Below are 26,173 nucleotides of genomic sequence, written 5' to 3' on the forward strand. Positions count from 1 at the left end.
TTGCCCGCGTTTATTGTCGTGTTTTTCACGGCCGATAAACGCGGACGGACAAATCCAAGCGAAATATTGGTTTTCCCGAGACAAAAAGTAGCCTATGTTACTCTCCGTGCTTTCTAGTAAATCTTTTCCAAAAATCAAGCCGATAAGTTTCCTTTAGTTAGGGCGTAAAATAAGGACAAAAAATAGACACACTTACATTTATAATATAACTATGGATAAGAAAGGGTTTTTTTTTCATATAATATCATTCTTATTTCATCACTAATTATAAATATATACTTTACGAATAAACAAAAAAAATATATAAAACTCGATAGAAGTTGGCGTTACATTGATTCAATGATAAAATATGAAAATTAAGCTTTATTTCCATGGTAAATCTAAAACATTTTCGATGACACCGCACCCCGCATGGTACCTACCCAAGATGCTGGAACATTGCCCAAAACTTTTTTTTTTGGCTAAGGTAGCTGCCAACTCTAGGATCAGTAATAACTGTTTCATTTAGCTTACATTTTGTGCCTTGCCTGAAGCAACATCGCACGTAAAAAAAGTTAAGTAAGTATCTTAAGTAGTAAGTATCTTAAGTGCGGTAATTGGCCTATTTGAGCGAGACAAAGAAGCAGTATCTACCTTCGCACATGTGTACTACAATTTGACACAGGATTGGTAGTCGAAGTATTCGGCAGGAAACTGATTAATTTTAATCTCTTAATTATTGGCGACCTCTGTGGCGCAGCGGTCTAGTGGGAGGCTTCGTCCGTTGCCAGATACCACCCTACCGACAAATTCGTGCCGCTAAGCGATCTAGCATTCCGGTACGATGACGCGTGGAAACCTATTACCGCTTTAGCCCGATACGATCTTAGACTACATCATACTAGCTGGTGAGATTGCAGTTAAGGGCTAAATTTTAGTGGAATAAAAAAAACTATTTCATTTGACGAAAATATTTAAGTAACAACCACTTAAAGGTAATTGGAATTTAAATAAGAATTGCATTTTCGGTCATCTCCGAAATTCTTTATCAAGTTTTAATAAGTTTGAATACGGACTAGTATGTGCTGGGATTCGAACTCGGAACCCCCAGAAAGTGAAGCCGAGCTCTTGCCCACGGGGCTATTACCGCTTCCATTTATTAAAAAATGTAATTTAGTTATTACAAAAGATAAAACTTAATTCACTATAATTATACTTATTATCACCTCGCTATATACGCAAACAACAATCTGGAACTATCGATATTAAAATCAATAAACACACATATCTATAATTATGGCACGATTGATTAATATAATAGCAGTTTAATTAAACAATCTCTGGGCTTCCTATTAGCCGAGATGAAGTAACGGTATTATTATGTAAATCCGCTGACGAAGGTCGGTCCGCAAAACCGGTATGTATCTGTAACTAGGTATAACAGGATATAATTTTTTGCCAGTGCTCGAGCTGTTGATCTGGGTTACAAAAAAGAGTAAACAGCGAGTGCTTACTTACTTTCATTTCAAACTGGATCACTATCTTGGCGTATAAAAATAAAAGTGATGTCTAAACTTAGCGGACAAAGTGAAGAAAGCCGTGATCAGTGAAACAAAAATGTTCTTTATAGTAGTAATATTTGACGGACCGAGCAAGTGACGGCCGATTGGCGCAGTGGGCAGTGACCATGCTTTCTGAGTCGAAGGCCTGGGTTCGATTCCTACAACTGGAAAAAGTTTGTGATGAACATTAATATTTTTTTTTGTATATCTACGTAGATATTATAAGTATTTATTATGTATATTATTCATAAAAATGTATTCATAATTTGTCTGAGAACCTATACCACAAGCTACGTATACTTTGTAGCTCGATTGCGATGTGTGCGTGATTGTCGCTATATAATATATTTGTTTTTATTTAATGGCCCACCTGGTGAGTGAAAAACCATCGCCTTTACCCGAACCAACACGTCCTACAAAGTTTCGCCCAGCATATTCTTGGAAGTTGGAAGTGTTAGAAGTAATATAGGATACTTTTTATCCCGACATTAAGATCGGTTCCTTTGGGAGAGGGGATGAAAGTGTTTGACGATTTTACACCATAACTGACGAATTATAACCGATTTAAATAACTATTTTTGTACTATAGAGGTTATAATATGTGTTTAATGTTGGCCAAACTTTGTGTAGATCTGAGAAAAAGAGAATGTTAGAGATAGAGGACAGAACTCCTCAGCGGACAGCAGCAATCCCCTCATTTAAGGCTTAATACATTAATTTTTTTTAGAACTAAATTGAATGCCACATCAAAAACAAAATCAAACGCAGACGAAGTTGCGGGCAACAGCTAGTTAATTATAAAATTATAAACGTTAGGAAAACCACAGAGTAACATTGTACTTCACCCTTGAGTAATTATCAGGCAATAGGTTTTTCTGAAAGCAGTCTCCAGTTATTAGCGATGGAGAATCTTGGGGATCTGTACAAATGACGGTACGTTTAAAGAGCACTGAACGTGTTACTGCGTAGATTTCATCTTCACTTACGAATACGATGAATAACAAAATCGACCGCGATACAGTTAGCGGAGAATAAAACATGACGTGCCCATTTTTTACTTCTCTTGAGAGTCATGATTTCATAGAATTATGAGTTCCACGTTGCGCCGACGCGACGCGACTTTTAAAACATCTTTCTTTAATAAGCCATTTATAAATTATTCTTAAATAACTGCATTGCGCATTCGTAACAGCTGGAAAGTTTAACAACAGTCCCTGTCCTTCAGAATTCCTATTCTTAGACGTCATTCATGTTGTGTGAACAGTGAATGTCTTCTAAGAATAACATTCTAAAGTTATTCCGGCGGCTTTGAATTGTTGGTGTATGTATTATCAAATGTGCAGTTAAACGGCTAACTAGTTCAATGGGCCTGCTGATTGCTAGCGGTGATAGCCTAGTGGTAGGACTTCAGCTTTACTTTCGGCCGAGTTTGAAACAAAGAACGCACCTGTAACTTTTTTAAGTAATTAAAATATCTCTTGTTTCGGTGAAGGAAAACATCGTGAGGAAACCTGCATGCCTGAGAGTTTTCAATAATGTTCATAAAGGCGTGTGGAGTTCACCAATCCGCAATGGGCAGCGTTGTGGACTACGGCCTAACCCGGTCTTATTGAGGGAAGAGACCCGTGGCCTGTAGTGGGCCGGTAAAGTGGTTGATATAATGATGATGCTGATGATTATCAAATGTCAAACAGCTAACTAATGTATTGAGAATGCTGATTTTAAAAGGGTAAATAACTAATAAACCCTTGACATAAAGTCCGCATACCTGCACTCAACGTTTTTATTGTCATTATTATCACGCAAGTCGGAGAAATCGACGATTAGCCACGAATCGGCGTCGACGATCGATGCGTACCTACACGCCGAAGCAAATTGAAGTCAATTTCAGGTGAAACTCAATGGGAACCATGATTTGTATTGTTAAAAAATGACATTCTAACACTTTCTCTCAAGTAACGTGCCCATTCGTGTTTTAAGAAGAGAATGCCTATAATTACTTGTATATTCTGTGCATTATTTTGATGGATGGTGTGGCAAAGTGTTAATATTGATCACCGGCGATGGTAAACAGATACTATACAGAGATGATTGTGAGATAACTTTCCCACAATGCCTCGAATAACTTATTAGGCTTTCACAATGGATAATCTTAGAAGGAAAATTGAAACAGCAAAATGCGCGACTTGATCCTTCGCCAGTGATTGCGAAAGTCTGATGTCAATCGATCGTTGTTAAAGGTAATTAAATGTTAGTTACGACTAGACCTTTGACTTGGTCATAACAAACGCTAGCTTTAAAGGAAGGGCATTTTAAAGGCAACATCAAAGTCGTAGCAAATTAAATATCCGAGGTCCGCACAGACATCGGTGTAGTCGAAGTTGATTTTCGATTATTGTTCGGTTATTCATATTTAAAGAAAAGCAATTTATCTTTTTTCGAAAAAAACAGACAGCTTGTTGAAGGCTTCGTAACAAATAGACCAGACCGTTCGCAAACCCACGTAGCTCCAGTTTAAAGTTAACAAATTTGGAAAGACATCAATCACCATTACCTGACTTTAACGGATATACTTATACTATATAACGGGTTTTTTTTTTTATGTACGCATCAAGAGTGCAGGATTGTTTGAATAATGAAGCTTACCGAGTAAACTGTTCTAGCTTTGCACATAATTTAAAGTTTAAACAGCCACGTGAGTTAAGACATATTATGCTGCTTGTATGTAGGAAAAGCACCTAAGCGGGATGGTTCCCGGGTGATTCACGGGCTTGTGTTTTCTGCACGTGCCTGGACAGCTTCATGTAGACGGATATAGGATAATTAAAATAAAGATTTAAAAATCGAAATAATGCAGACGAAGGTGTAACAGCCTAACAGTATTGTGCACTTCACCCATGTATAGCTTACTCAAAAGATTTTGATATACCGTTTTGGAGTTAAGGATTATTTATTTTACTTAAAGTTAGCCCTCCAATGCCCTGATGGTAAGAGATGCAGTAGTATAAGATGATATCGCGCTATACCCAACCCATACCTCTAATCCGTTTCTACTTTTTCCACGGCATCGTACCTCGCTATCGTAAATCGCTGGATGGGACTTTTTTGTCGGTAGGGTGAAACGTCCCACAAGACCTTGTCCTTTTGGTCTGTTTAATGACTAGGCTGAAAACCCCATGCAAGCTATTGCAGCCTACCAAGCTCAATATATGGCGATTCCCCGCGCCATCTACCTACGCCTGATCCATTGCGACAAAGACAATCAGTTTTAATACTGGTGATAGTTCTGTCTGCGCCGTCAATACGCCCGTCCACGATAAACCTAAGAAATTTTGTAACTTGATAATGTGGTGGCAGGCGAATCTCTTCCGTAGTTCAAGTAAAGACAGTATCAATACCTTTTTACGAAGAAAATTTTGCTTTGTAATATCTTAATATGGTACTTATGTTTAATTATTATTATATGTAGAACTTTTGCATCATTAGGAAATTGCATGACAGCTATTAATGGGCAATTACCATAAAAACCTGAAGGTGGCGTTATTATTTCGCATAACGACCTGACGAATTTAAATGCCTAAAAAACCTGTTTATCTGTGGTCAGATCACGACTATGCCGGCATATTTTGATGAGATTTACGTCCAACGACAAAACCGAGGTCTAATGAGCTGAGGTCACCAGTTCTGAGCACCTCACGTTTATAAATAAGCTGAGATAATGACCTCATGCACGGCACACTTATAGAAATAGCGATAAATTTTTGTCACCTTTTTGCATTGCGTGTTAGTACCTATACCTACCTACCTTACCTGTATAGAAAAATTTAATGTTACTAGATAAATACCCTATCTTAAATTGGTAGCACTAAAACTTGTGCCCATCTTCTTCAACAAAATAACATACAATTCCTCAGCTAAACTTTTATTAACCATACTGCATTTGCATGTTTATTTTGATAAACAAATTATGCCATAAACTATATTTTACAAATTAATGCTTTTATTATCATAATAAACATTTTTGACATTACTTGGGCAGTGGTTAGAGCTGTAGTCTTTAAAAAAAAATTGTTAGTGTGTAAATAATGGATATTCTTTAAATCACAGGGTAAGTAAATGGTTCCTACAAGAGAGCATTTCTGCTGGCCAAAATGCTAAAAGTTAGGTGTCCATATTTAGTTAGTAAACTAAAGGAAAGCTATTTATAATTAATAATTTTTTCAAACATGGTTTTGTGTCTGCATCTTTAATTGAATGTCTTGGTTATCTATTCTAAGTCAAAGTACCTATCTACTACCTACTGTTAGTTAAGCTTTTTTCCTATAAGGTATATAATTCACATTGCTAGAATGGTGTGGTTGAAATCTTCTTAAGACAGATACGTTTGGAAAGATATGGAGGAGGCTTCCACCCATCCTATGGGATCCATCTAAGTATCCGTAGTTTGTAAGGATTGAAATATTTTGGCGATTTATATGGAATAAATAAAGCTTTATTATAATTATATTCATCTTTGTTTTCAAACATCTTGACTATTTGTGGTTCTTTTGCTATAATAAACTTAACTTTCATCACATTTGTGTGAAATATTAATGAGGATTTCAAAATTTCTAAATTAGTCCTAACTGAAGCTCTACTCTATTAACCTAATACAAGAGATTGATTGGATGTAATGATATTGGCAGCTACAATGAATAATGTCAAATCTATCAGTGATGACTTAGAATTAATTAACCAATAAACTCCACTGTTGATTCATGATCGGGAATGAATTAACGATTGGTTAAAAAAAACATAAAAAATACTATAGAAAAACCAAGTTACCAACTAAATATAGTTATGAAATCTGTCAATTGCAGTTTGCACAGCATTGTAAGATTTTAATGGTTAATGTTAATGAAGAAAAAATGTTTGTACAAATATAATTATTCATTGATTTTGGGTACTCTTACAGAACAGTAATTATGTAGACAGAATACAAATATAAACAGCATTGTCATAAGAAAACCCAAATTAATAATACAATTATTATTTATAAAACTGTCTGATGAGCATGGTGCATTCTTGCGGAGGCCAGTCATGTGCAACCCACTAACAGAACTTCTTAATTTTCATAAATCGTTCCTGGTGGTAAAAGGTTGACATACATCCCTCTTGAATAAATGACTGCTTAAAAGGCAGTTTAAAGTTTGTGTAATTGAATATGATGAAAGTATGAAAAAAATTAGCTTACCACTCCTTGGAGATATTGGCACAGCAGGCTTTGGGGCAGCGTTGGAACACAGTCTTCCAATCTTGGTGGGTGGTTTGAGTCCTGAAGGCTTCATAAAGTTAGTAGGTCTTGAGGCTTCAGACTTGGGTACTGTTGATGCAGTTGTGCTGACTGATGCTGCATCTGACGATGTTGAAGATGGTGCTGGCGGGTGTGTTGTCGCTTCAACAGCTGCTTCCATATTTTCACTCATCTTGAGGCACTTTTCACACTTTTACTTTATATTATTTTCCCAATTTACACCGCCACTATGTTCCCATGCTTAGTTTAAAATCGAGCTACGGTTTCACGGCGCTAGTAAAATAATAAATTTAAACAGTGAAAACAAAAGGACGCGTCGCAAAGACTCTCTCGGCTAATAAACTAAAAATACCGCAAGTTCCCGCGCAATAACAGAACACGCAATCTGGATCACGGCCATACCGCGAGCGTAAATGTAAATAAATTATATTTACGTTTACGCAATTTCATTGTTATAAAAATGATAACAACAATTAGTAAAGATCATAAAAATATACATGTACAAAATTTTAAACGCATCAGATTTTTAATAATTTAAAATTATCTGGACACAGACTCGTGTCTTCTTCGAAATCAATGATTAGAAAAATATAACTGCATACCTTAGATGAGGAAATAGAGCACAAAATGTGCTATCCGTGACTTAAAGAAAAACTCGCGAAATTTTTACCGCTCGCCTCCTGAAACCAGCTGAGCTTGACAACGTTATCACTTGCACACAAAGTCTTCACAGTCACAATTTTATAGATATCTTTATTTTATTAAATCATCTGAATCACCGCGATACATTGATAAAAAATTAACACAAACTATATATAACGAAGATTATATATATTTACAATCAACGAGAGAAACGCGAAAGATGCTCACACAGCACAAAAATTACAACACTTGACTAGTTTTGTATACATTGCTGCACAATACTGAAACGTACGCGTGAAAGTCATTGAAAATCTTCCTATTTACATTACATTGCTTGTTTCCCTTTTTTGTTTGAAAAGTTCTGTCATCAGTTCAGAAACTTCACACAAGATACATAGAAACTTTATCTTTTTTCAAAATAACTTATAATCTTAGTAAGTCTAATTTAATTTAATTTTTATATAAATATATACATATTTTCGTACTTTTATTTTACTAAGATAGACCTATGGTATTTCACATATTTCACAACGTTAATTAGAGGTTGGCAATGACTTGTTGTGTTGGTAGTTCCTATTTTATTGACAATGTTTTGGCAGGTAACGTCACAATAACAGACACAATGTCGTCTCACGTCAGTGTTAGCATGCCAAGAAAAGAAAATTTCACGTTATGAACAAAATTTTCTATAAATTAAAGAAAATGTTTCCAAAATAATTTAATACATAACGTGCTCAATATTAAAATGAAGCTTGTATTTAAAAATATTGATAAAGATGGCAGCGGGTGAGTTTTCATTTCGTTTATAAAAATGAAATCAACAAGCAGTGTATAGAAACAATAATGATTGTATTTTTTTCGGAATTTAAAGGTGCATTGCTCTTGTACCCGAAGAGCCGGAGGATATGTGGCACGCTTACAACCTCATAGCCGAGGGGGATGTAGTTACAGCATCGACCGTGCGAAAAGTGCAAACTGAATCATCCACTGGTTCTTCTACCAGCAACAGAGTGCGTACTACGCTCACGATAAGGGTAGAAACTATTGACTTTGATACTCAGGCCTGTGTTTTACGATTAAAAGGTCGTAATATTGTTGAAAACCAATATGTTAAGGTTAGTATTTTTTCTAACTTGCCATGAAAAACTTATGGCTTTGTTGGAAATTTTGTTTTATTTTTACTATGTTACATAGGTTACGGATTCACAATAATATCAATATTTAGTAAAAAAGTAGTTTAAAAAACGAGATATTTTTAATGTTACAGTAGATATAGTTGTTTTTTTTTTTTATTCTAGCTGGGAGCATATCACACTTTGGATTTAGAGTTAAATAGAAAATTCACTCTACAAAAGATATTATGGGACTCTGTAGCACTGGAGAGGGTGGAGATGGCCTGTGACCCAGCGGCCTCTGCAGATGTAGCAGCTGTGGTGATGCAGGAAGGCCTTGCTCACGTTTGTCTTATAACACCATCTATGACACTAGTGAGATCAAAGATTGATATGAATATACCAAGGAAACGAAAAGGATTTGTTCAGCAGCATGAAAAAGTAAGTCTCTTGCTTTAGTATGTATAAGTAGTGGTAAAATCAAGCACCCATTAACTTATGACTACAGAAGTCATCCTTTTGTTTTAAGTGCCTTTACCAGTAGAGAAAAATACATAACATTTTTGCTTGTAATAAAAACTTGCATTGGTTCGTTCCATATCGGATGATTTTGTACCACTATAATAATAGTGGTCTGAAATCAGTTTTGCCTGAGAGTTTGCCTAATATTCTCAAAAGTGAAGTCTACCAATCTTCACTGGACCTGGATGCTTGACCATGGCCAGAACCCTGCTCATTCTGAGGGAAGATACATGCCCTTTAGTGGGTGGATATTGATAATAGTGATACTTAATAGGTTACCTGGTAGAGATTGCTTTTTAGCAATAAAGCTGCCTATTGGAAGTGCCTAAAATTTGTTAAACTTGTTATTATGTATAATAAAGTCTATATATACAATAATACTTTTATTGGGTGGTGTCCTGGAACCTAGTTTCTAACTGTCTTAAAGTATTATTTCTTCCTTTCAGGGCCTAAATAAATTTTATGAAGCAGTCATGCAAGGGATTCTGAGGCATATTGATTTTAGCATTGTAAAGTGTGTAATTCTTGCTTCACCTGGATTTGTAAAAGATCAGTTTTTTGATTACATGATGCAACAGGCAATAAAAAATGATATTAAGCTGCTCATTGAAAACAAATCCAAATTTTTGCTTGTTAAAGCATCATCTGGATTTAAACACTCTTTAAAAGGTAATTTAGATGATAACGCTGATTCTATTGTCCACCAATTTTTTAAGTACATTAACAGAGCTAAAAGTGCTGTTCCCTTTTTCACTTTATCTACTGTGAAAGGATAGCACTGTTTGTGTGTCTGATGTGTCAAGGATTTAAGCACAACAGAATTTGGCTTTAATAGCAGCAGAAAAGTTTATGTATCACAGCATCTGTTTATAGTAATCACACCATTAGTTTATAGTAATATTTGATGAACCAAGCAGATGGCCCCCCTGATACTAGTGGTGGTAGTACTTTCCTGGAAAAGCTCTGTCACCAAAAGCTCTACTTATTTGAAAAGGGAGCTCTTCTAGTTTGAGAAGGGAGCTATATTAGCATTTATTGAGAGATCTTAAATAGGAAGTTGCCTATAAACAACAACCATCATGTCCAAAAGCTCATTCTGTATCAGAAAATAATAAAAACAAAACCTGAACCTGAAAAACAAAGATGTTCCATCTCTAAGTACTATGGCTAATAAACTCATTATCCACCATTATATAGTGGTAATAAATTATTATAAAATACCTATTCTTACTATCCTTGCCTACGCTCTTTAATTTTTATGTGAACAAATTGATTTGCCAGCTCAGCAGCACTAGGATTGGCTGCTACATTGATGGGGTTTTTTGAATAACATAAGGTATGCCGACTATATGATTCTGCATTGATCTGTGGACTCAGGAGGCTGTTGTGGCTATGACTATGTGTGGGTGTGCACTAGAAAGATTGTGGTGATGGTCTTTAAGGTTGAGGGTTAAACACCAACTATCTTGCTTAATAAGATAACATTAAAAAGAGTATCCACTTATCTTGGGCATATATTGACCCCTAACGTCAAAGACGACACCAACATCAAGAGAGAATTAAGAGCGTTGTCAGTGAGAGAAAGCTGCCCCACATTTGTAGCGCATCAGGGATGTTTGCGGAAGCGAGAGCCGTCTGCTTTTATACCACAATTCGTAAAAGATGTATTAGCTCCCTGTTGCGAAGGTTGCGTGGAGCACCAACAGCATCCTGAAGATGATTGCTGGCAGGTTGGACTGCATGTATGTGAGTCACTGCTGCGTTATTTTGAATTGATTGGAGCTGCAGTAATTCGCATATTCAAATATTATGCATTCCTTTTTTTTATTATCTTTTAGTATTACAGAAATAATTTCTTTTTATGAACAAAAAAATATTTTTATTGCAGAAGTTCTACAAGAGCCAGCTGTGATGGCAAAAATCTCAGACACTAAAGCAGCAAGTGAAGTGAAATTGTTGGAAAGTTTCTATACAATGTTACAGCTGGAGCCAGCTAAAGCCTTCTATGGGAAAAGGCATGTTGAAATGGCTAATGAAGCTATGGCAATTGAAACACTTATGATTTCTGACAAATTATTTAGGTAATTGGGTATTTTTACAGCTCATTGGAATTAATAATAGATATTCAGTAGTGTGTACCTGTTCCCTTGTTTTTGAAGTGAGCCGTTTTCGGTGAATAAAATTCATGAAACTTGTGTCTTTGTCCCCAAAAGCTTTTCATAAGTTATATGTATACTTATTAGGTGAAGGAAAAGCGGGAATTTTGCGTCACTCACTGCACGCTTCCCATGAGCTATATGTACATAGATATACTTCCGTGCGTTATCACTTGTGAATTGTAATTTGTCTTATTAGATTCTTATTTTTTGGATTATTTTTGGTTTGTCAAAGAGTATTAACGGCCTATTTAAACTTCAATCTGAAACTTGATCTTCTTTATAAATTTTCTTTTAAAATCAGCAATTCGGAAAGTGGTAAATTTCCTAAGAACAGAGTTTCAATCTAAATTTTTCTTTATATTATATTTCTTATATTATAATAAGACTTGGAATTGGAACATGATTTATTGACGAAGGTTGTAGACTATGCAGTACACTTCGTCCCGTAATTAGAGGAGGTTAAGCCGTAGGGCTCAGCTAGTTTATTAATATTTGTTTCGTTAATTTACCTATAAATTCATCATCCTCAGCCTTTTAATCTCTCCCTGCTGGGTGCAGGCCACCTCTTTCATAGGAGAAAGGGAATTAGAGCACTGACTCATCACGTTGCTCCGATGTGGATAACCTTTTAATTCTTATTCTTTATAGGTGTCAGGATATACTGAAGAGAAAAGAGTATGTGGGTCTAGTTGATTCTGCCAGAGAAAATGGCAGCGATGTAAGGATATTTTCGAGTATGCATGTGTCTGGAGAACGTAAGTCAATATAAATATAATTCACACGTTACACATAGAAAGCTTCTGATGGTTATCTTCATAAAAACTGGCCGTTTTTTTGTATATACCCTAGGAATATTACTTTTACTTTTCCGGGATAAAATATTCCAGATACCATTTACCAGGATCTATGTTAATCTTCAAGATGCAAGCAATCTCCGTGCAGAAATTGAGTCAAACATTGTAGGATTACACTTAAACCATACTTTTGCATTCATAATATTAGCAATTTATTTTTATACTTCTATTCAGAAGGGGCCAACTACTATCGCACACTATTAATACCCTTGTATGTGAATTTTCTTTATCTTATTACAGAATTAGATCAATTAACAGGGATTGCAGCAGTTTTACGCTTTCCGATGCCGGAACTTGAAGACAGCGATGGTGATGAAGAAAATGACTTTGATTCTGATTAGGACACATTTTATTATTATTGTAAAGAAACTTAAATGTCCATATTTACAAAATAAGTGTTGTGTTTTTAATAATTGTAAAATAAGCACTGGGAAATCTCACTTCTGAAAATTGTTATTTTATGTTGACTTGTTAAATAATAATTTTCTACCATTAACAAATATCTTGTGTTATTAATTTAATTTAGTGCTGGCCCATATTTTGTTTAATTTTTCATTTCAGTAATATTCTTGTAATATTTATTGATATAATAGGATAATATAAATAAAAGTACCAATACGAAACATTTCCAAAAAAAATTAATATGATTTTTGATAGGTAAAATAAAACACCATTTGCAGAAAAAGATATTGTTTGATTATTTTATGTTTAAAGCGGCTTCTAAGGCTTGTTTTTTCTGTGTTCGCTTCTCAGCTTTTTTATCTTCTTTGACTCTTTCGTCATGAAGACGTCTCTTTTTCCTAAGCAGCCATATTTCCTTCTTCCTATTTTCTTGACCAGCTTTCATGCTCTTATACAAATTCCTGTGCTTCTTACGCACGAGTTTCTCGCGCAGCCTAAATGCTTGCTTGTCTTCAATTTGTATTTGGTAAGGATTTTCTTTGTGAGGAACACCTGTTGTCACAGCCATTGCCTTTTTCTGAAACACAAATTCGAACATGAAACAAATATTTCTGAAAGAAACTGTATGGTCCAAAAAAAAGTTTCTGAAAGTACAGTAATAAGGTATTTAGGTCTTGCTTTATGATCGCCAGTTTGATCCCCAGCATGAACAGATTTATATGCGTTTTAAGTAATTAAGGATCACTTGCTTTAACACTGAAGGAATGTATGTAGTTTTATCTTTAGGAACCTATATGCCTGAGAGTTCTCTTTTCATATTGCCCAATGGTGTGTAAAGTCTACCAATCCACACCGCTTGAGTTATAGTCGTAAAAAAGTAATAGGCCCGTTTTGACATTTGTCATCGCGACGTAACTAGTTATGGAACCATAAGACTCTGTACTCGATACTCACGATAAATCGATTCAAGTTTGTATCAGTACTTGATTGATATTATTATGTATTGTAAAGTGTTCGTTCGTTCAAAGTATTCCTTTAACTTCACAACCAATACGCGTGACTGGCTGTTGATTATACGTCCACTTTTCAACATGTTGAAACAGAGTTAGTACTATATAACAACAAATACAAAAATCGAGTCAAATCACTATGTTTAAATTAATGTCCAAAATAGAAAAGCCATAGTTAACGTAATAGTAAACAATATATATCAAACTTAAACGAGCGCACAGTCAACTTTACAAGATGAGGAACGAAAAACTGCGCAGTGCGCGCGGGGACGCTTCAGTCATGTGCCACTTGGTCAGATACATCAACTCAGACTCATTATTTAGAACCCATTTTGAGAACCAAGCTCATTCTTTGCAGTAAAGATAACTAGGTACACAATATTTAATTTCGATATTCAGTAAAAAAAATGGTTACAGCTCTAGTATAAAAAAAAAGACTGAAAACATAACTGTTTTCGGAACGTTTCGCAACAATTATAAATTGCATGCTACTATGAATTAAGCGCAAAAAGAATACTCGCGATATATTCTTTCATATTATTTAACGTCCCAAAAAAATTTACGTATTTTTTAAAACACTGTATGTAATTGATTTTTATTTTTTTTTTCTTTCAGTTTCGTTCCAAGTTACATTCTATGGTCTTGCACAAATGTCAAAACGGGCCTATTACATTTTTACGACTATAGTGATACTGACAAAAATGCTTAGCATCCAACCAATCCGCTCAAAAGTCACTAAATATAGCCCCGAAAGTCTGACCTTATGGCTTATATGTAACTTATATGTTACTGATTTATCAGATCAATTATCTGACACTAGACATTAATATAAACAAATTGCTTATACCTTTTCCTTAGCTAGTTTCTTCTTCTCATCATCCTCTTCATCCTCTGAAGGGGAATCTTGTTCCACTTCTTGCTGGTATTGTCTTGTCAGTGCTTCCTCTGCATCCTCTGGTTCGCTCTTTGCTTCATTGTCCTCATCACTGGCTTCTTCAATTTCTTCATCTGAAGGGTCATCATCATCTGCAAAATTATTTAATTTTTTTTCTTATTCTCTATGATTTTCAAGGCTTAGATTTGGAAACTGCATTTATTTATGTAATTCAACCTCATTACCCAACAACTACCCATGTTGCACTGCTGACAATCAGCAGTATGGATTCAAAACTAAGTCTTTTGATAATTCAAGAAAAATAAATATTTTCCAACTACAATAGATTAAGAGAATTTATGCTTACTCAGTGGTTTAAAGTTTGGATCATTCAGTGCCTTTTGCTCAGGTGGCATGTAAACTTGATCTCTAGTTTTATCAACAAACGGCGATAAGTGAGGTGGCAAAGTCGCACCCATCAAATATTTGTTAATGGGCAGCAAGCTCCTTGCATTGACACTATCAAATACCCATTGCGGTTGAACATAGTAACGAGAGAGGTATTGCTTATCCATACTTGGTCTGTCAACAATTTGATAGGCAATAGACTCATCAGACTCATCAAATGTTGCACCAACAAAGTGATCTCTGTCCCATGACACTTCACCTCCAAAGCAACGAATAATGAAGACCAATGATTCTCTAGGGACTTCTCTATTTATGAAAAATTTGAGGCCTTTGAACATAGTCTTTAATTTCTTTACTTTTTCAGCCTCCAATTTAGCTTCTTCAAGCTTTTGTGGATCTTTGTCTTCTGTGTCAAAAATATCAATTTCTGGCAGTTCTTCTGCCTCATTAGAGCCTGCTATTTTAGCAAGAGATAAGTTCATAGCAGCTATTCTCTCTGCTACATATGCACGTTCGTCTACAAGATCTTTTTCTGTCTCTGAATTAAATGCAGCAGTCAATTTAGGTGGATATACCAGGTTCAGAGAGTGAAACAGTTTGAAGTTGACAAATCCCAACATCATTATGTAGAATTCAACAAATGTTGACATGATTTTAAAATCTACTTCATCTTTACTTTGCGGCTGAAAGGAAAAAAAAAATGAAAGTAGATGTGCTGTCATGCATCTTATTCTATTGTATTTTCTAGTCTCCTTATGATGGTTACTACTGACCAATACAGATCAAGAAAATTATTACATATGGTTTTATCAGTTACCGCATTAATGCTTGCAAAGATTTGCAATCAATCCACTTTAGGTGACTTTTAAGATCATAATAGACTGTTTAGTGTTTATATATTTTTTTAAGTAATACTTCTTTTGGTTATTAAAATAAGATGAGCAATATGCTGAGAACATAGAAAGACTTTTCAATTTGTACAACTTATATTACTGCAATGTAGAATTATGTATATGTATATAATCTCAAAACAATTGGAAATATTGCTAGCACAAAGACTTTTATGATTTATAAGACTAATAATATAAAAAATAAATAAACAAACAAACAATTGAAATAAGGTAAAAATATGTAAACTTACTTGAAATGCAAAGTGATGTGGCACAATCCATGTTATGATCTGTCCCTCTAGTTCACATTGATAGTAATAACCTTTGACTGAAACAAAGACTTTACGCAGAGCTTTAGCAGCTATCACCGCATGCATGAATTCAACAGTTAGACGTCTACAGAGAAGAGATTGATCTCTGGGCACTTTCTTCAATGAAGGGAATGTGCTGAACAGGAAACAAAGAGTCAAACAGTCATCCAGATCTCTTAATGCATCTACAAATGTAGGATATCGTTCTTTAACTACATGGTCTATATTTATTTCAGGATAATCACGGAAATACTGTCTCATCTTCCGATATTCTCGCTGAGCACGTGCTTTGCGTATTTTTTGTTGATAAGCCTAAAATGATTACATAAAAAGGTTATTAAAACCATTTGGTTTGATGCATGAGTAAAACATTATGTTAATGCAGGGAAGGTTATAAAAAGCTTTCAGTGATGTATGATAATATCCTGTGTTGTCTAAGACCATTATAGGGCCACACTTTTGATGAATTCTCTGGCGCAGTGGTCTCATAAGTCGGAATTCCCTGGTTAAATAACTTGTAGCAGATAAAAAAAACTGCAACAAAGGCTCAGTTCACTAGAATCTTAATGATAGTTACATTGTCCATCTCTAAATATTCTGAATTTGCGATGTAATAATTTCTAATGTGAAAGGAAGAAATGTGATCTATGTACTTACTTTTAATTCTCGCAGTTTCCATATTATGGGTTCATGTAACAAAAACTTTATGTCCTTCGTGTGATAAAGTGTTTTGATACCGCCGGCACCTTTTTGGGCCCTCTTTCTGTTTCGTGGTTCCCGCGGATAAATGCCCTTGAGAATGCATATTCGCCTAAAGTCTTTCAATGATAACTGAAGTTTTTTTAACGCAGCCTTCCTGGTTATAAACTGTGCTCCCTCGCCTGTTGAATACTAGAAAATAAAAAGTTTTGATTAAATCGTAGACTTGTGTTGATAAACACGTGTTATAAGTTGGGTTATATGAAAACATACCTTCTTCTTTTTCTTAGAGACCATTTTAGCAATTTATCAGGACTTTAGTAAGTTACACCAGTTGTTAGTAACTCTAACAGTGATAATTCATGTAATTTTAAATGATTTCTTAGTATTTAGTAAAATTACATTATTCCTGCGTAACTTGTCTATGAAAAGAAAATCAAAGACACAATTAATGTGAAATGACAGTAAATTAAATTGACATTGACATGAACACCAGCCACAGACATTTTTTTTCCTTTTTTCTTTCTCGTAGGGAAAAGGCAATGGTATATCACCGCACAGCTACAGACAAGTTTTCGTTTTATTTGACTCTCAAGACAGACAATTATTGGTAGCCATAAAGCCTATTTAGCTATAATATTCATTAAATCCTCTGGAGTCTTTTTATTTAAATTATAATTTAAGTTTTGTCTTCTACGGTATAGGCAATTATCGGTGACTGTTACATGAACCCATCCATCGAGAAGGATTGTTAGACAATATGTAATATTTGAAGTTCATTCTAATTAACTTAACCTTTGATAGCGACTTTCTGAGGGCTATTACTAGTTGATTCTCGAAGTTTTTAGGAAGACTGTTTAACTAGAAAATAAAAAATACGACATTTATTTTATTGTACACATACGTTGACAAACAAGAAATCTGCAAAAAAGAAAGGCCATATATATAGATGACGTTTTTATAAAAAGCGATCTCTACCAGCACGGCTAGCATGGGAAGGAGACAATTATATCCCCGGGGAAAGGATAAAAATGTATCTTCTCCCACGGCATTATTAACTCTCAGAACACTGACGCACAAGTGGAAATAATATCCAAATAATATATGTGTAATAATAAACGGGGGTAAACTCCTCCTAATCCATATTCCTGTGCTGCATGCGGACACGTTTATTGTATCCCTTGTCAGGGCATATAATCGGGGGATATAATTTTTGTCTCCTGCCCGTGCTAGCCCTGCTGACATCCATAATATTAAGATGAGATTATGCATTGTCTAGACTTACTAAAGATGACTAATTAGCATTGATGTAATATGTTACCACTGCTAATAATTAGATTTTACATAAAAAGAACACTACATTTAGGAAGAATTAAAAGAGCTTTATAATTTTGATAGAAGCCTTAGTATACCTTGTGGAAGTCCATCTTAAACAATGACTTCCCAACCCACAATAATTAGGTCAAATTTTGTATTTATTCGTTTCGTCAACACCTCCTTAGGCTGCTACGGTAGGTACTTGTAGGTGCTGATACTGCTCGAAACTAGCGATGAGAGCGCATTTTATACTAAGGATATTAAAGTCAATAAAATGTTAAATCTTCAAAACTTCTCCTAAACATTTTGTTATCATTTATTCTCAATTCATCCTACACTATTTATACATTTGAATTTGGTAACAATGAATTAATAAATTAAAATAAATTATAATATTAGGTAATTTAACAAATTAGAATTTTGTTTCTACGCAGTCTCGCTACTGCCAGAACTTGGTGCTTCTGAGGGCAATGGGTTGGTTTGACTCTGCGCCCATGTATTTGGATCTATGAAAACGTACTGATAAGGGTATCCATAAGCTTGGGGCCAATAAGGCGTGGGTGCAGCTATCGGAGTATTCTCTTCAGTACTTTCACTTTCTTTATAAGATTTCATTACGTTTGTGATTGCAGACATCATTTGAGGATAGAAATACTGAAACGGGTAAGGTTGCGCTGGAATATCTTTAGAACACGGTGGAGTTACGGATCCCTCGGAGGGTGGGTTTGTTGGGGCTGCATATGGGTATGGAACTAAATTCTCCGCACCTGGTAGGGTGTATGCATACTTCACTGCAGGACTTGTAATTATAGCACGTTTCTGGTTTGTGATTTTGTCCCCGCGTGGCGATGTTTTGGTAGGACTTGACGTTAATGGAACAGTTTTCGGTTGGAGATTCGTCGCTGCTGGGAGGAAGTTGATGGGCTGATCAGTAAGCCATTGTGATTTAATACCATTTTCTTCCGTGGCTGCTACGTAGAGATCGCCTGTAGTACCATCGCTTGAGGGTTTGACGTATAGCCCATGAACTGGATGTAATTCAGCAGGGGGTTCCCAAATAACTTGACTTCGAGCGCTCAAAGCTGCCAGCGAGAAAACGACGATATGAATTACCTTATACATTATAATGAGCTGATCTTATGGGATAATGGTTATTTAAAATTGAGCTGTTGTATATATAATCAACTACTGGCAATTTTAAGATAAAACGGATCTTTTATCTATGGTTAACTCATGATCAGAGATAATATGCATGATTATATTTTTTTGTTAATCAAATCACGTTTTGTAGGACTGCATAAGTTTTATATCACCACGTTTGGAGATAAGAGATAAGGATTTCCGAGGATCTGATAAGATGAACGGATTAATAATATTAACTATGCGGTACACTGCGGTTTTACCCACGTTTACTAGACTAGTAGCAGCTGGGGCGCCAGGTCGAGTAACTTCGACTTGCGCCTGGGTACTTCGGGCCCCATTATGATTCGTCCGATGGAATTACAATTTGTCTTATGGAATATTGCTGGCCGATGGCTATAGTGATCCAATAATCAAACACTCTAATATCTAGCGGAGGGCGCGTAGACCCAGGCAGTAGAATACCCGTATAGGTATGAGACAGGCAGGCTTTGATAGATGTCTAATCTTCTCTTGCGTTTGCGGGAGTTCTGGGGCGTTTCCCATTCACCTTTCAGTGTCCTGTTGTTCCTGTAACTTGTGGGTGATGGATTCGGGGTTGTCCCTGACTAGCAGTGTGGATGGCTCGTGTACTGTAGTTTTGGCACGCCTCTGAAAGGCGAGAATGGGCATGGGCATGGGAATGTGCCCGAGTTGGATCTGCTTCAGTGGAGTCGCGGTTGTATGCTTTCCCGTGGCCCCGTCGTGTAGTGAGTAGGTAAATAGTGTAGTAGCATGAATAAGGATTCTATAACTTCCTTTAGTAAATCAGGCCTTCCGACGCAAAGGATTTTCTTAAACTTGGAAAATCACACGGTCGGTCATTAAATATAGACCAAGAATCATAAATACATATAAACGAACTCTTATGCTTTAAAATATGTTTAAGCGTATCTTTCGTACAGAAAACTACAAACATACATATTTTTATTTTTCAATTTTAATGCACCAATTGGTATGTTTAGCTTGCTCTGCTATCCTAATAACCTAGATTTATTAGATATCTACCTATTATATGTTTTGTAGTAAATAATGCAATGTAGGTATTTTGTTTCTTGTACGTATACAATGTATAAATACTAAATTGCAATTACATACGGACTTACATAATTTTTAATTAAGTTGTAGAGCTTATTGTGACAGAGCACGTCCGGGGAACTACTGCCGCTAAGCAGCATTGTTACAATGCTATATTTGGGTCTGAATGGCGTGTTTGTCGATGTGATTACGGGCACATGAGGCTTAACACCTACGCCACAGATTGTTGGAGACAGGGCGGCATGTTGCAGAAAGTCCTCGCATACCCTGCGAAGTGTTGCTCTGGTTTTAGGTGATGGTTTTCATTTACCAACATCCATCCATCAGGCCATCTGCTTGGTCCGTCATTTACCTTAACTAAGAATTATTTTTTAATTCTACTACGACTAAGCCCTCGAAAACAACCCCACCTGGTGGTAACACTTGAAAGGTACATATGGCTAAACTGTAATTCATATGGCAGTTATATTAAAACCCTAGTCAGTTCCTATGCGGGATCGTACCGGAACGCGAAGTCGACAACATGAATATGAACTGCGAACGACAAGAAAAAATGTAATCAACAATAAAACTTTACTTTTAACAGCCCAGTGTTAAAATATGATGGTTATTTTGCGTAAAAGAGCGATTTTATAATAGACAAACTTAACGTTATAAAGATACAGAGAGACAAATCGTTCCAGGACATTCCAGGATACAAGAAAGGCACTGAGGTACTTCTCAGACGAGCTCTGTCACAAAAAGATCTACTACTACTAAAAAATATAATCTAATACTATTTTACTATAAAAAATACAGCCAGTTGCCTAGTTTTTATATTTTCGAACATTCGCAATGTTAGCTCACATTTTCTGCGTAACAATATCGATAAGGATTGCATTAGTTTTCCAATCTTCGGCGTGCCTGCATAAAAACGAAGAATTCTCTCTTTGCGGCTGGAAATGCCCTCCCACTTGTGTTAATTTGAGGCTGTTGGCAAAAAGTGAACAGCTGTGCCCTCTCCGGTGGGAGTGCAGTGTCGGATGTCGGTGCTCCGCCGGATACATCAAGGATGAATACAGTAAAAATTGTGTTTACGTCCACAACTGTCCTGGTAAGTTGATGAATGGAAATTCATCGGATTAAAAAGTTAATAAACAATAATAATATCATGCACATTATTCAGCGAAGCGGTGATAGGCCAGTGGTTAGGACTTCGACTTCACTTTCGGGGGGCCGAGATCGAATTTCAGCATGCCCCCAAACTTCTAAGTTATGTGAGCAATTAAAACATCACTGGCTTCAACGGTGAAGGAAAACATCGTGAGGGAACGTGCATGCCTGAGAGTTTAGCATTATGTTCTCAATTGTAGCGTTTATAGCGTTCGTAGGTAGATTAAGGCATTTCGAGGGGAAGAGCCACCCTTATTAATCCCCAAAGCTCCCCTTTCTCTAAAGCCTAGGCTGAAGATAATCATTTATTTGAGAACTCTCTCTATGATAGAGAGAGTCCTCACATAAATGATTATGACTCCATGTAATGGTTCTTAACTCTTCTATTGCGGGGAGGAAATCTCGTACGGAGATACTGGGTTTAGGGGAATGAAGTGTTTGTGTGGGATTTCTACACATGGCACATACCTAGTGAGAGCCAAATCTCCGAAGAAAACATTATCATATAAAATTTCCCGGTCAAATTCCACAGAAAATGTATTTTATGTTTCAAATTGCATCGAATGCTCCAATCAGCAAATAATTGCGGTCAAGTGTCGTTCGAACTAAATAGGTATACATTATTACTGAATTGAGAGAAATGCATTAATCGTTGTTTGTATGTGTTTGTTAAAAAATATGTTGCGTAAACATGTATATATTATGGCCGAAATAACGATCGCGGCCTTCATTTGCATCTTGGGATCACAATGGTTGTGATTTGGGTGTGTATTTGTGCAGCTATACTGACTTTAGCCTCTTCGGCTCCTATTGCTGAAGATGGAGAACAAGAATCTGGGTATACGAACGTCGATAACAGCCATATGGATTATATGCGTGGAAAGAGGTTGAACAACAATGTCTTCGCCATCACACCTTGTGCTGCTGCCGCCGCCGCTGCCGCCAACTTACCAGTTCCAAGATCCCAAGAAGCATACGCAAACCTTGTACCTGCAGAAGCGTCATATTACGCCCCCAGTGCATACGATTACGCTACTTCCGGATACGCAGGAAATATGTACAGGATGGAAGACCCTTACAGAGACACCAGAGAAATGTTAAGGTTCTCGGACACAAATTTCATGGAGCAAATTCCGGCTGCAAGATTCGCTTACAGGAACGCACCAGCCACCTACATGCCTATTCATAGTGGTATGGCGAGCTTGAACGACCAGTATAAACCAGCGGCAACGGGTCCTGCGTATGGAATATTCCCGAATGCTAATACCGGGACGTGTAGCGTTCCTCTCCTTTTTAGCTGTTCACCGTCGGTGGTAACAGGGCAGATGGTGAAGCCCGAGACGCATGTTTATGGCAGCACTCCTTTATCTCCTGGGATAGTGTCACCGCTCTCACATCCAGACGGTTATCGTGGCGTGGACGACCATATGCAAAGAAATCACGGTAATCAGGAACAATCTACGTACGATACCTCAGTAAACAAAATTGCTGGTCATTCAAATGACAAATTGACGTGAGTTTTGTTAACCCGATATTGATACCAATGTATGTATTATTTTAGTTTAGTTTCTGAGGTGTGCAACCATATTAGGAATGATTCATGTATGTTCGCTAATTTTAGTTAAGTACCAGTACATTTTATAAATGTTTTAATGTAAAGTAATTTAAGTATTTTTATTTTTTTTCATGTTTAGTACTGTTCGGAAGGCGTATGACGTATTATGTATGTCAGAATAAATAATTAAATAAAGTATACGAAATACTTTTTTTATTTTTTTATTCCACTACAAGTAAGCCCTTAACTGCAATCTCACCTCCTGTTAAGTGATGATGCATTCTAAGATGGTAGGCGGGCTAATCTGTTTGGGAGTATGGTAGTCATACCTCTAATCGGTTTCCACGCGACATCGCACGGGAACACTAAATCGCTTAGCAGCACATCTTTGTCGGTAGGGTGGTAACTAGCCACGGCCAAAGCATTCCACCAGACAAAACTATGTATTGATTAGTTATTTCATAACACTTTACCTAAGAGTCATTGTCTCAACGCTTGGCACAGGTCTCCTAACGGTCGTCGGTTCCGGTAATTATCATTAGCATTTGATGTTAATAGTCAAAGTTGACAAACCTGCGTTGGTCTATCCCGCTGGGTCTTTGTTCTAAAACCTCATACTACATAGAAGTAGAGGCATGTGGCCAGCAGTAAGGTACAAATAGGCTAAGGAGTTTTCTTACATCCTTGCTTTGATTTGGAACCGAACTAACGCTCACACTATAAAACAATTTGAGAGAAAAAGTCGATATAATTCCTAGAATAATACCGGGGCCTGATTCGCTTTGACCTTGAAATAGTAACGACAGTCCATTTGCTGTAACTTGCCCCTTATTGAGTATTTCGAGAGATATGGGACAATTTATAGTAAATAAACTGTAAAGAGCTTTTTGTAACAAACGTTGTTATAAACGCCATGCTTTATAATTCCTAGAATTAAGACCGGGGTCTGATTGGCCATGACCATGAAATAGTAACGACAGTCCATTCGCTATATCTTGCCACTTATTTCGTATATGGAGAGATATGAGACAATTTATAGTAAATAAACTGTACCGACTGTTTACTACTGTTAGTGTGCGGGCGATGGAAAGAGCTATGCTAGGAGTATCTTTACGTGATCAAATCAGAAATGAGGAGATCCGTGGAAGAACTAGAGTTACCGACATAGCTCAGCGAGTCGCGAAGCTAAAGTGGGCGGGGCACATAGCTCGGAGAACCGATAGACGTTGGGGTCTTAAGGTGCTGGAATGGCGACCCCGCACCGGTAAACGCAGCGTAGGTCTGCCCCCAACGAGGGATAGATGACATCGGGCAAGTAGCTGGGAGCCGCTGGAGGCAAGCGGCCCCGGACCGTGTATTGTGGAACTCCTTACAAAAGACCTATGTCCAGCAGTAGACGTCAATTGGTTGAGATGATGATGACTGTTTAGTAGTAAGTAGAAAACTTTTTACAAACGTTGTTATAAACGTCATGATTATTTCTGACGCTAAGCTCCATTGTTGCAATGCATTGTTTCGGTCTGAAGGGCGTGCAGCCGCAGGTTGCCTGTGTAATTGAAAGCATACCGTAGGTAATAGGTTGATGGACACATGGCAGCACTTTGTAGGACGTGTTACTTGCATGCCCTTCGCGTGTTGCTCTGTTTATAAGCATACGATGGTTTTCCTGTGACTATCAGGTCACAATATGAATGATGGCGACGTGTGTATTGTCGTAATATATGTATTCATATTTATTTATTTATTTATTTACTTTAAAAAAAAATATAGTTACACGTCGGCTACTTTATAATGGAAAAATACTTCTCCAATTAGAGTTTTAAGAAAAGAGGTAAGATTGCAGTCGAGGGCTAGCTTGTAGTGGAATAAAAAAAATCTGGACAGAAATATTAAATATGGAACGATTGAAGAAATTAATAATATAATATTACTCGTAAACTAGATGTTGCACACGAGTTCGGTGGCGTTTAAAAAGCGATATTGTATTTTTAAAAATCCCGCAGGAACCCTGCAAAATTCTGTAATAAAGTATATCCTATGCCGGTCTCAAAGATGCAAATTTAATCTATGCAAAATCTCCCCAAGATAAGTTGGGCGTCATCAAAAGCCTTTTCTCCTGGGATAAAAGTAGCCTATGTTACTCTACGTTGTTTGAACTATCAATGCCAAAAATAGATTAAAGTAAGGACAAACAAACATACTTTAGCATTTATAATATTAGTATAAATTTTTAAGTAATTTGTGAGCTGATTTTACAATTTATCGCGAATTCTGTACGTCACGTTGGTATTTGCTGCGTCGGAGATACTCGTACGTGCGACCTCATTATGAAACTTTAGAATTTTTTACTTTATATTGCCTTAACATAATATTTAGGTACTTATGTATCGGTGCGACTACCTAACAATTTTTTTTTGCAGTGGTCCGTATCATAATGAAAAAACTGACTTTAAAAGTGTAGTAGGAGTAAAAAATTCAAATATTTAAGAAAAACCTTTTAAAGTTCAAACACTAGTTAAAAAGGCTAACCTAAAGGTTTTTAGGGTTCCCTAGACTCCAACTACTATCGCAACTGTCTAACTATCCCGGTTTTAGGAACTTAGTTGAAATTTTGATATCTTTATCTATACTGGAAGATTTCTGTACATTTAATATAATTTGAAAATTTTGACCGGGGGATGCTTTATAATCGATACTGAGTCCAAAACAGATTTTTATTTAATTTTTGTCTGTCTGTCTGTCTGTCTGTCTGTCTGTCCGGGCATCACGTGAAAACTACTGAACGGATTTAAATACAACTTGGCTACTTTTTATCCCCATAAACAATAAGTTTCCTACGGGAAATGGGATGAAAGTTTTCACCGATTTTACTTCATATCTCCGTTATATTTGCACCGATTTTAATAATTCTTTTTTTATTTGACAGTGTGTACTACCAAACATGTATTGTCTAATTTTAATGAACATCTGATGAATATTGTCGGAGATCAAGGACATAAGTCTTCACAGATAAGAGCAAGGTGCACGGCATATGGGACAACGATCGAATGTATGCGTACCATCCTACTGATATTATAAATGCGAAAGTTTGTGAGAATAGATGTATGGATGGATGGATGTATGTATGGATAGATATTTGTTACGCTTTAACGCCACAACGAATGATCCGATTTGGCTAAAATTAGTAATAGTTTGGCATAGCTCATAGGCTTCTT

The 26,173-nt window shown here is 36.3% G+C and overlaps 5 protein-coding genes across 12 annotated transcripts in view; 2 read left to right on the plus strand and 3 right to left on the minus strand.

The window, feature by feature from the left end:
• The window catches only part of LOC120624366 (CAP-Gly domain-containing linker protein 1), a 70,107-nt gene extending 62,464 nt beyond the window's left edge, over positions 1-7,643 (minus strand). For 7 of the 8 annotated variants that reach the window (XM_039890866.1, XM_039890864.1, XM_039890860.1 and 4 more), the window contains exons 1-2: positions 7,437-7,643; positions 6,775-7,107 (exon numbers count right to left, since the gene is read on the minus strand). In XM_039890866.1, coding sequence (XP_039746800.1) covers positions 6,775-7,006 — 232 coding nt within the window. In that variant the 5' untranslated portion in view covers positions 7,007-7,107; positions 7,437-7,643. The remainder of the gene's footprint in view (positions 1-6,774; positions 7,108-7,436) is intronic. The other variant, XM_039890858.1, reaches the window with a different exon arrangement.
• Positions 7,644-8,086: 443 nt separating this feature from the next.
• LOC120624720 (protein pelota) lies at positions 8,087-12,652 on the plus strand. The gene is made up of 7 exons (XM_039891404.1): positions 8,087-8,262; positions 8,348-8,591; positions 8,775-9,029; positions 9,557-9,779; positions 10,999-11,191; positions 11,918-12,024; positions 12,364-12,652. The coding sequence occupies exons 1-7, from the start codon at positions 8,222-8,224 to the stop codon at positions 12,462-12,464; spliced, it is 1,164 nt and encodes a 387-aa protein (XP_039747338.1). The 5' UTR covers positions 8,087-8,221; the 3' UTR covers positions 12,465-12,652.
• Positions 12,653-12,796: 144 nt separating this feature from the next.
• LOC120624392 (pescadillo homolog) lies at positions 12,797-17,166 on the minus strand. The gene is made up of 6 exons (XM_039890907.1): positions 16,991-17,166; positions 16,676-16,909; positions 15,959-16,330; positions 14,777-15,500; positions 14,383-14,561; positions 12,797-13,102 (listed from the first exon to the last, which is right to left on the minus strand). Exons 1-6 carry the CDS (start codon positions 17,012-17,014, stop codon positions 12,821-12,823), a joined length of 1,815 nt encoding a protein of 604 aa, XP_039746841.1. The 5' UTR covers positions 17,015-17,166; the 3' UTR covers positions 12,797-12,820.
• Positions 17,167-18,318: 1,152 nt separating this feature from the next.
• LOC120624393 lies at positions 18,319-19,207 on the minus strand. Its single transcript, XM_039890908.1, has one exon. The coding sequence runs from the start codon at positions 19,154-19,156 to the stop codon at positions 18,461-18,463; it is 696 nt and encodes a 231-aa protein (XP_039746842.1). The 5' UTR covers positions 19,157-19,207; the 3' UTR covers positions 18,319-18,460.
• A 1,878-nt stretch (positions 19,208-21,085) lies between these two features.
• Positions 21,086-23,163, plus strand: LOC120624274. Its single transcript, XM_039890723.1, has 2 exons — positions 21,086-21,344; positions 22,094-23,163. Exons 1-2 carry the CDS (start codon positions 21,086-21,088, stop codon positions 22,918-22,920), a joined length of 1,086 nt encoding a protein of 361 aa, XP_039746657.1. The 3' UTR covers positions 22,921-23,163.
• The last annotated feature ends 3,010 nt before the right edge of the window (positions 23,164-26,173 follow it).

The sequence above is a fragment of the Pararge aegeria genome, chromosome 6 (genome assembly GCF_905163445.1).
Source record: "Pararge aegeria chromosome 6, ilParAegt1.1, whole genome shotgun sequence".
Taxonomy (NCBI): domain Eukaryota; kingdom Metazoa; phylum Arthropoda; class Insecta; order Lepidoptera; family Nymphalidae; genus Pararge; species Pararge aegeria.

Coding starts and splice junctions, on each gene's coding strand:
- LOC120624274 (XM_039890723.1), top strand. CDS start 21,086: ATGTTAGCTCACATTTTCTGCGTAACAATATCGATAAGGATTGCATTA. Junction 21,345..22,093: donor TTACGTCCACAACTGTCCTG/GTAAGTTGATGA, acceptor ATGTTGCGTAAA/CATGTATATATTATGGCCGA.
- LOC120624392 (XM_039890907.1), bottom strand. CDS start 17,014: ATGGTCTCTAAGAAAAAGAAGAAG. Junction 15,501..15,958: donor CACATCACTTTGCATTTCAA/GTAAGTTTACAT, acceptor TTTTCCTTTCAG/CCGCAAAGTAAAGATGAAGT. Junction 14,562..14,776: donor TCCAAACTTTAAACCACTGA/GTAAGCATAAAT, acceptor ATAATTTTGCAG/ATGATGATGACCCTTCAGAT.
- LOC120624720 (XM_039891404.1), top strand. CDS start 8,222: ATGAAGCTTGTATTTAAAAATATTGATAAAGATGGCAGCGG. Junction 9,780..10,998: donor ATTTAAACACTCTTTAAAAG/GTAATTTAGATG, acceptor TTTTTATTGCAG/AAGTTCTACAAGAGCCAGCT. Junction 12,025..12,363: donor TATGCATGTGTCTGGAGAAC/GTAAGTCAATAT, acceptor ATCTTATTACAG/AATTAGATCAATTAACAGGG.
- LOC120624393 (XM_039890908.1), bottom strand. CDS start 19,156: ATGTATAAGGTAATTCATATCGTCGTTTTCTCGCTGGCAGCTTTGAGC.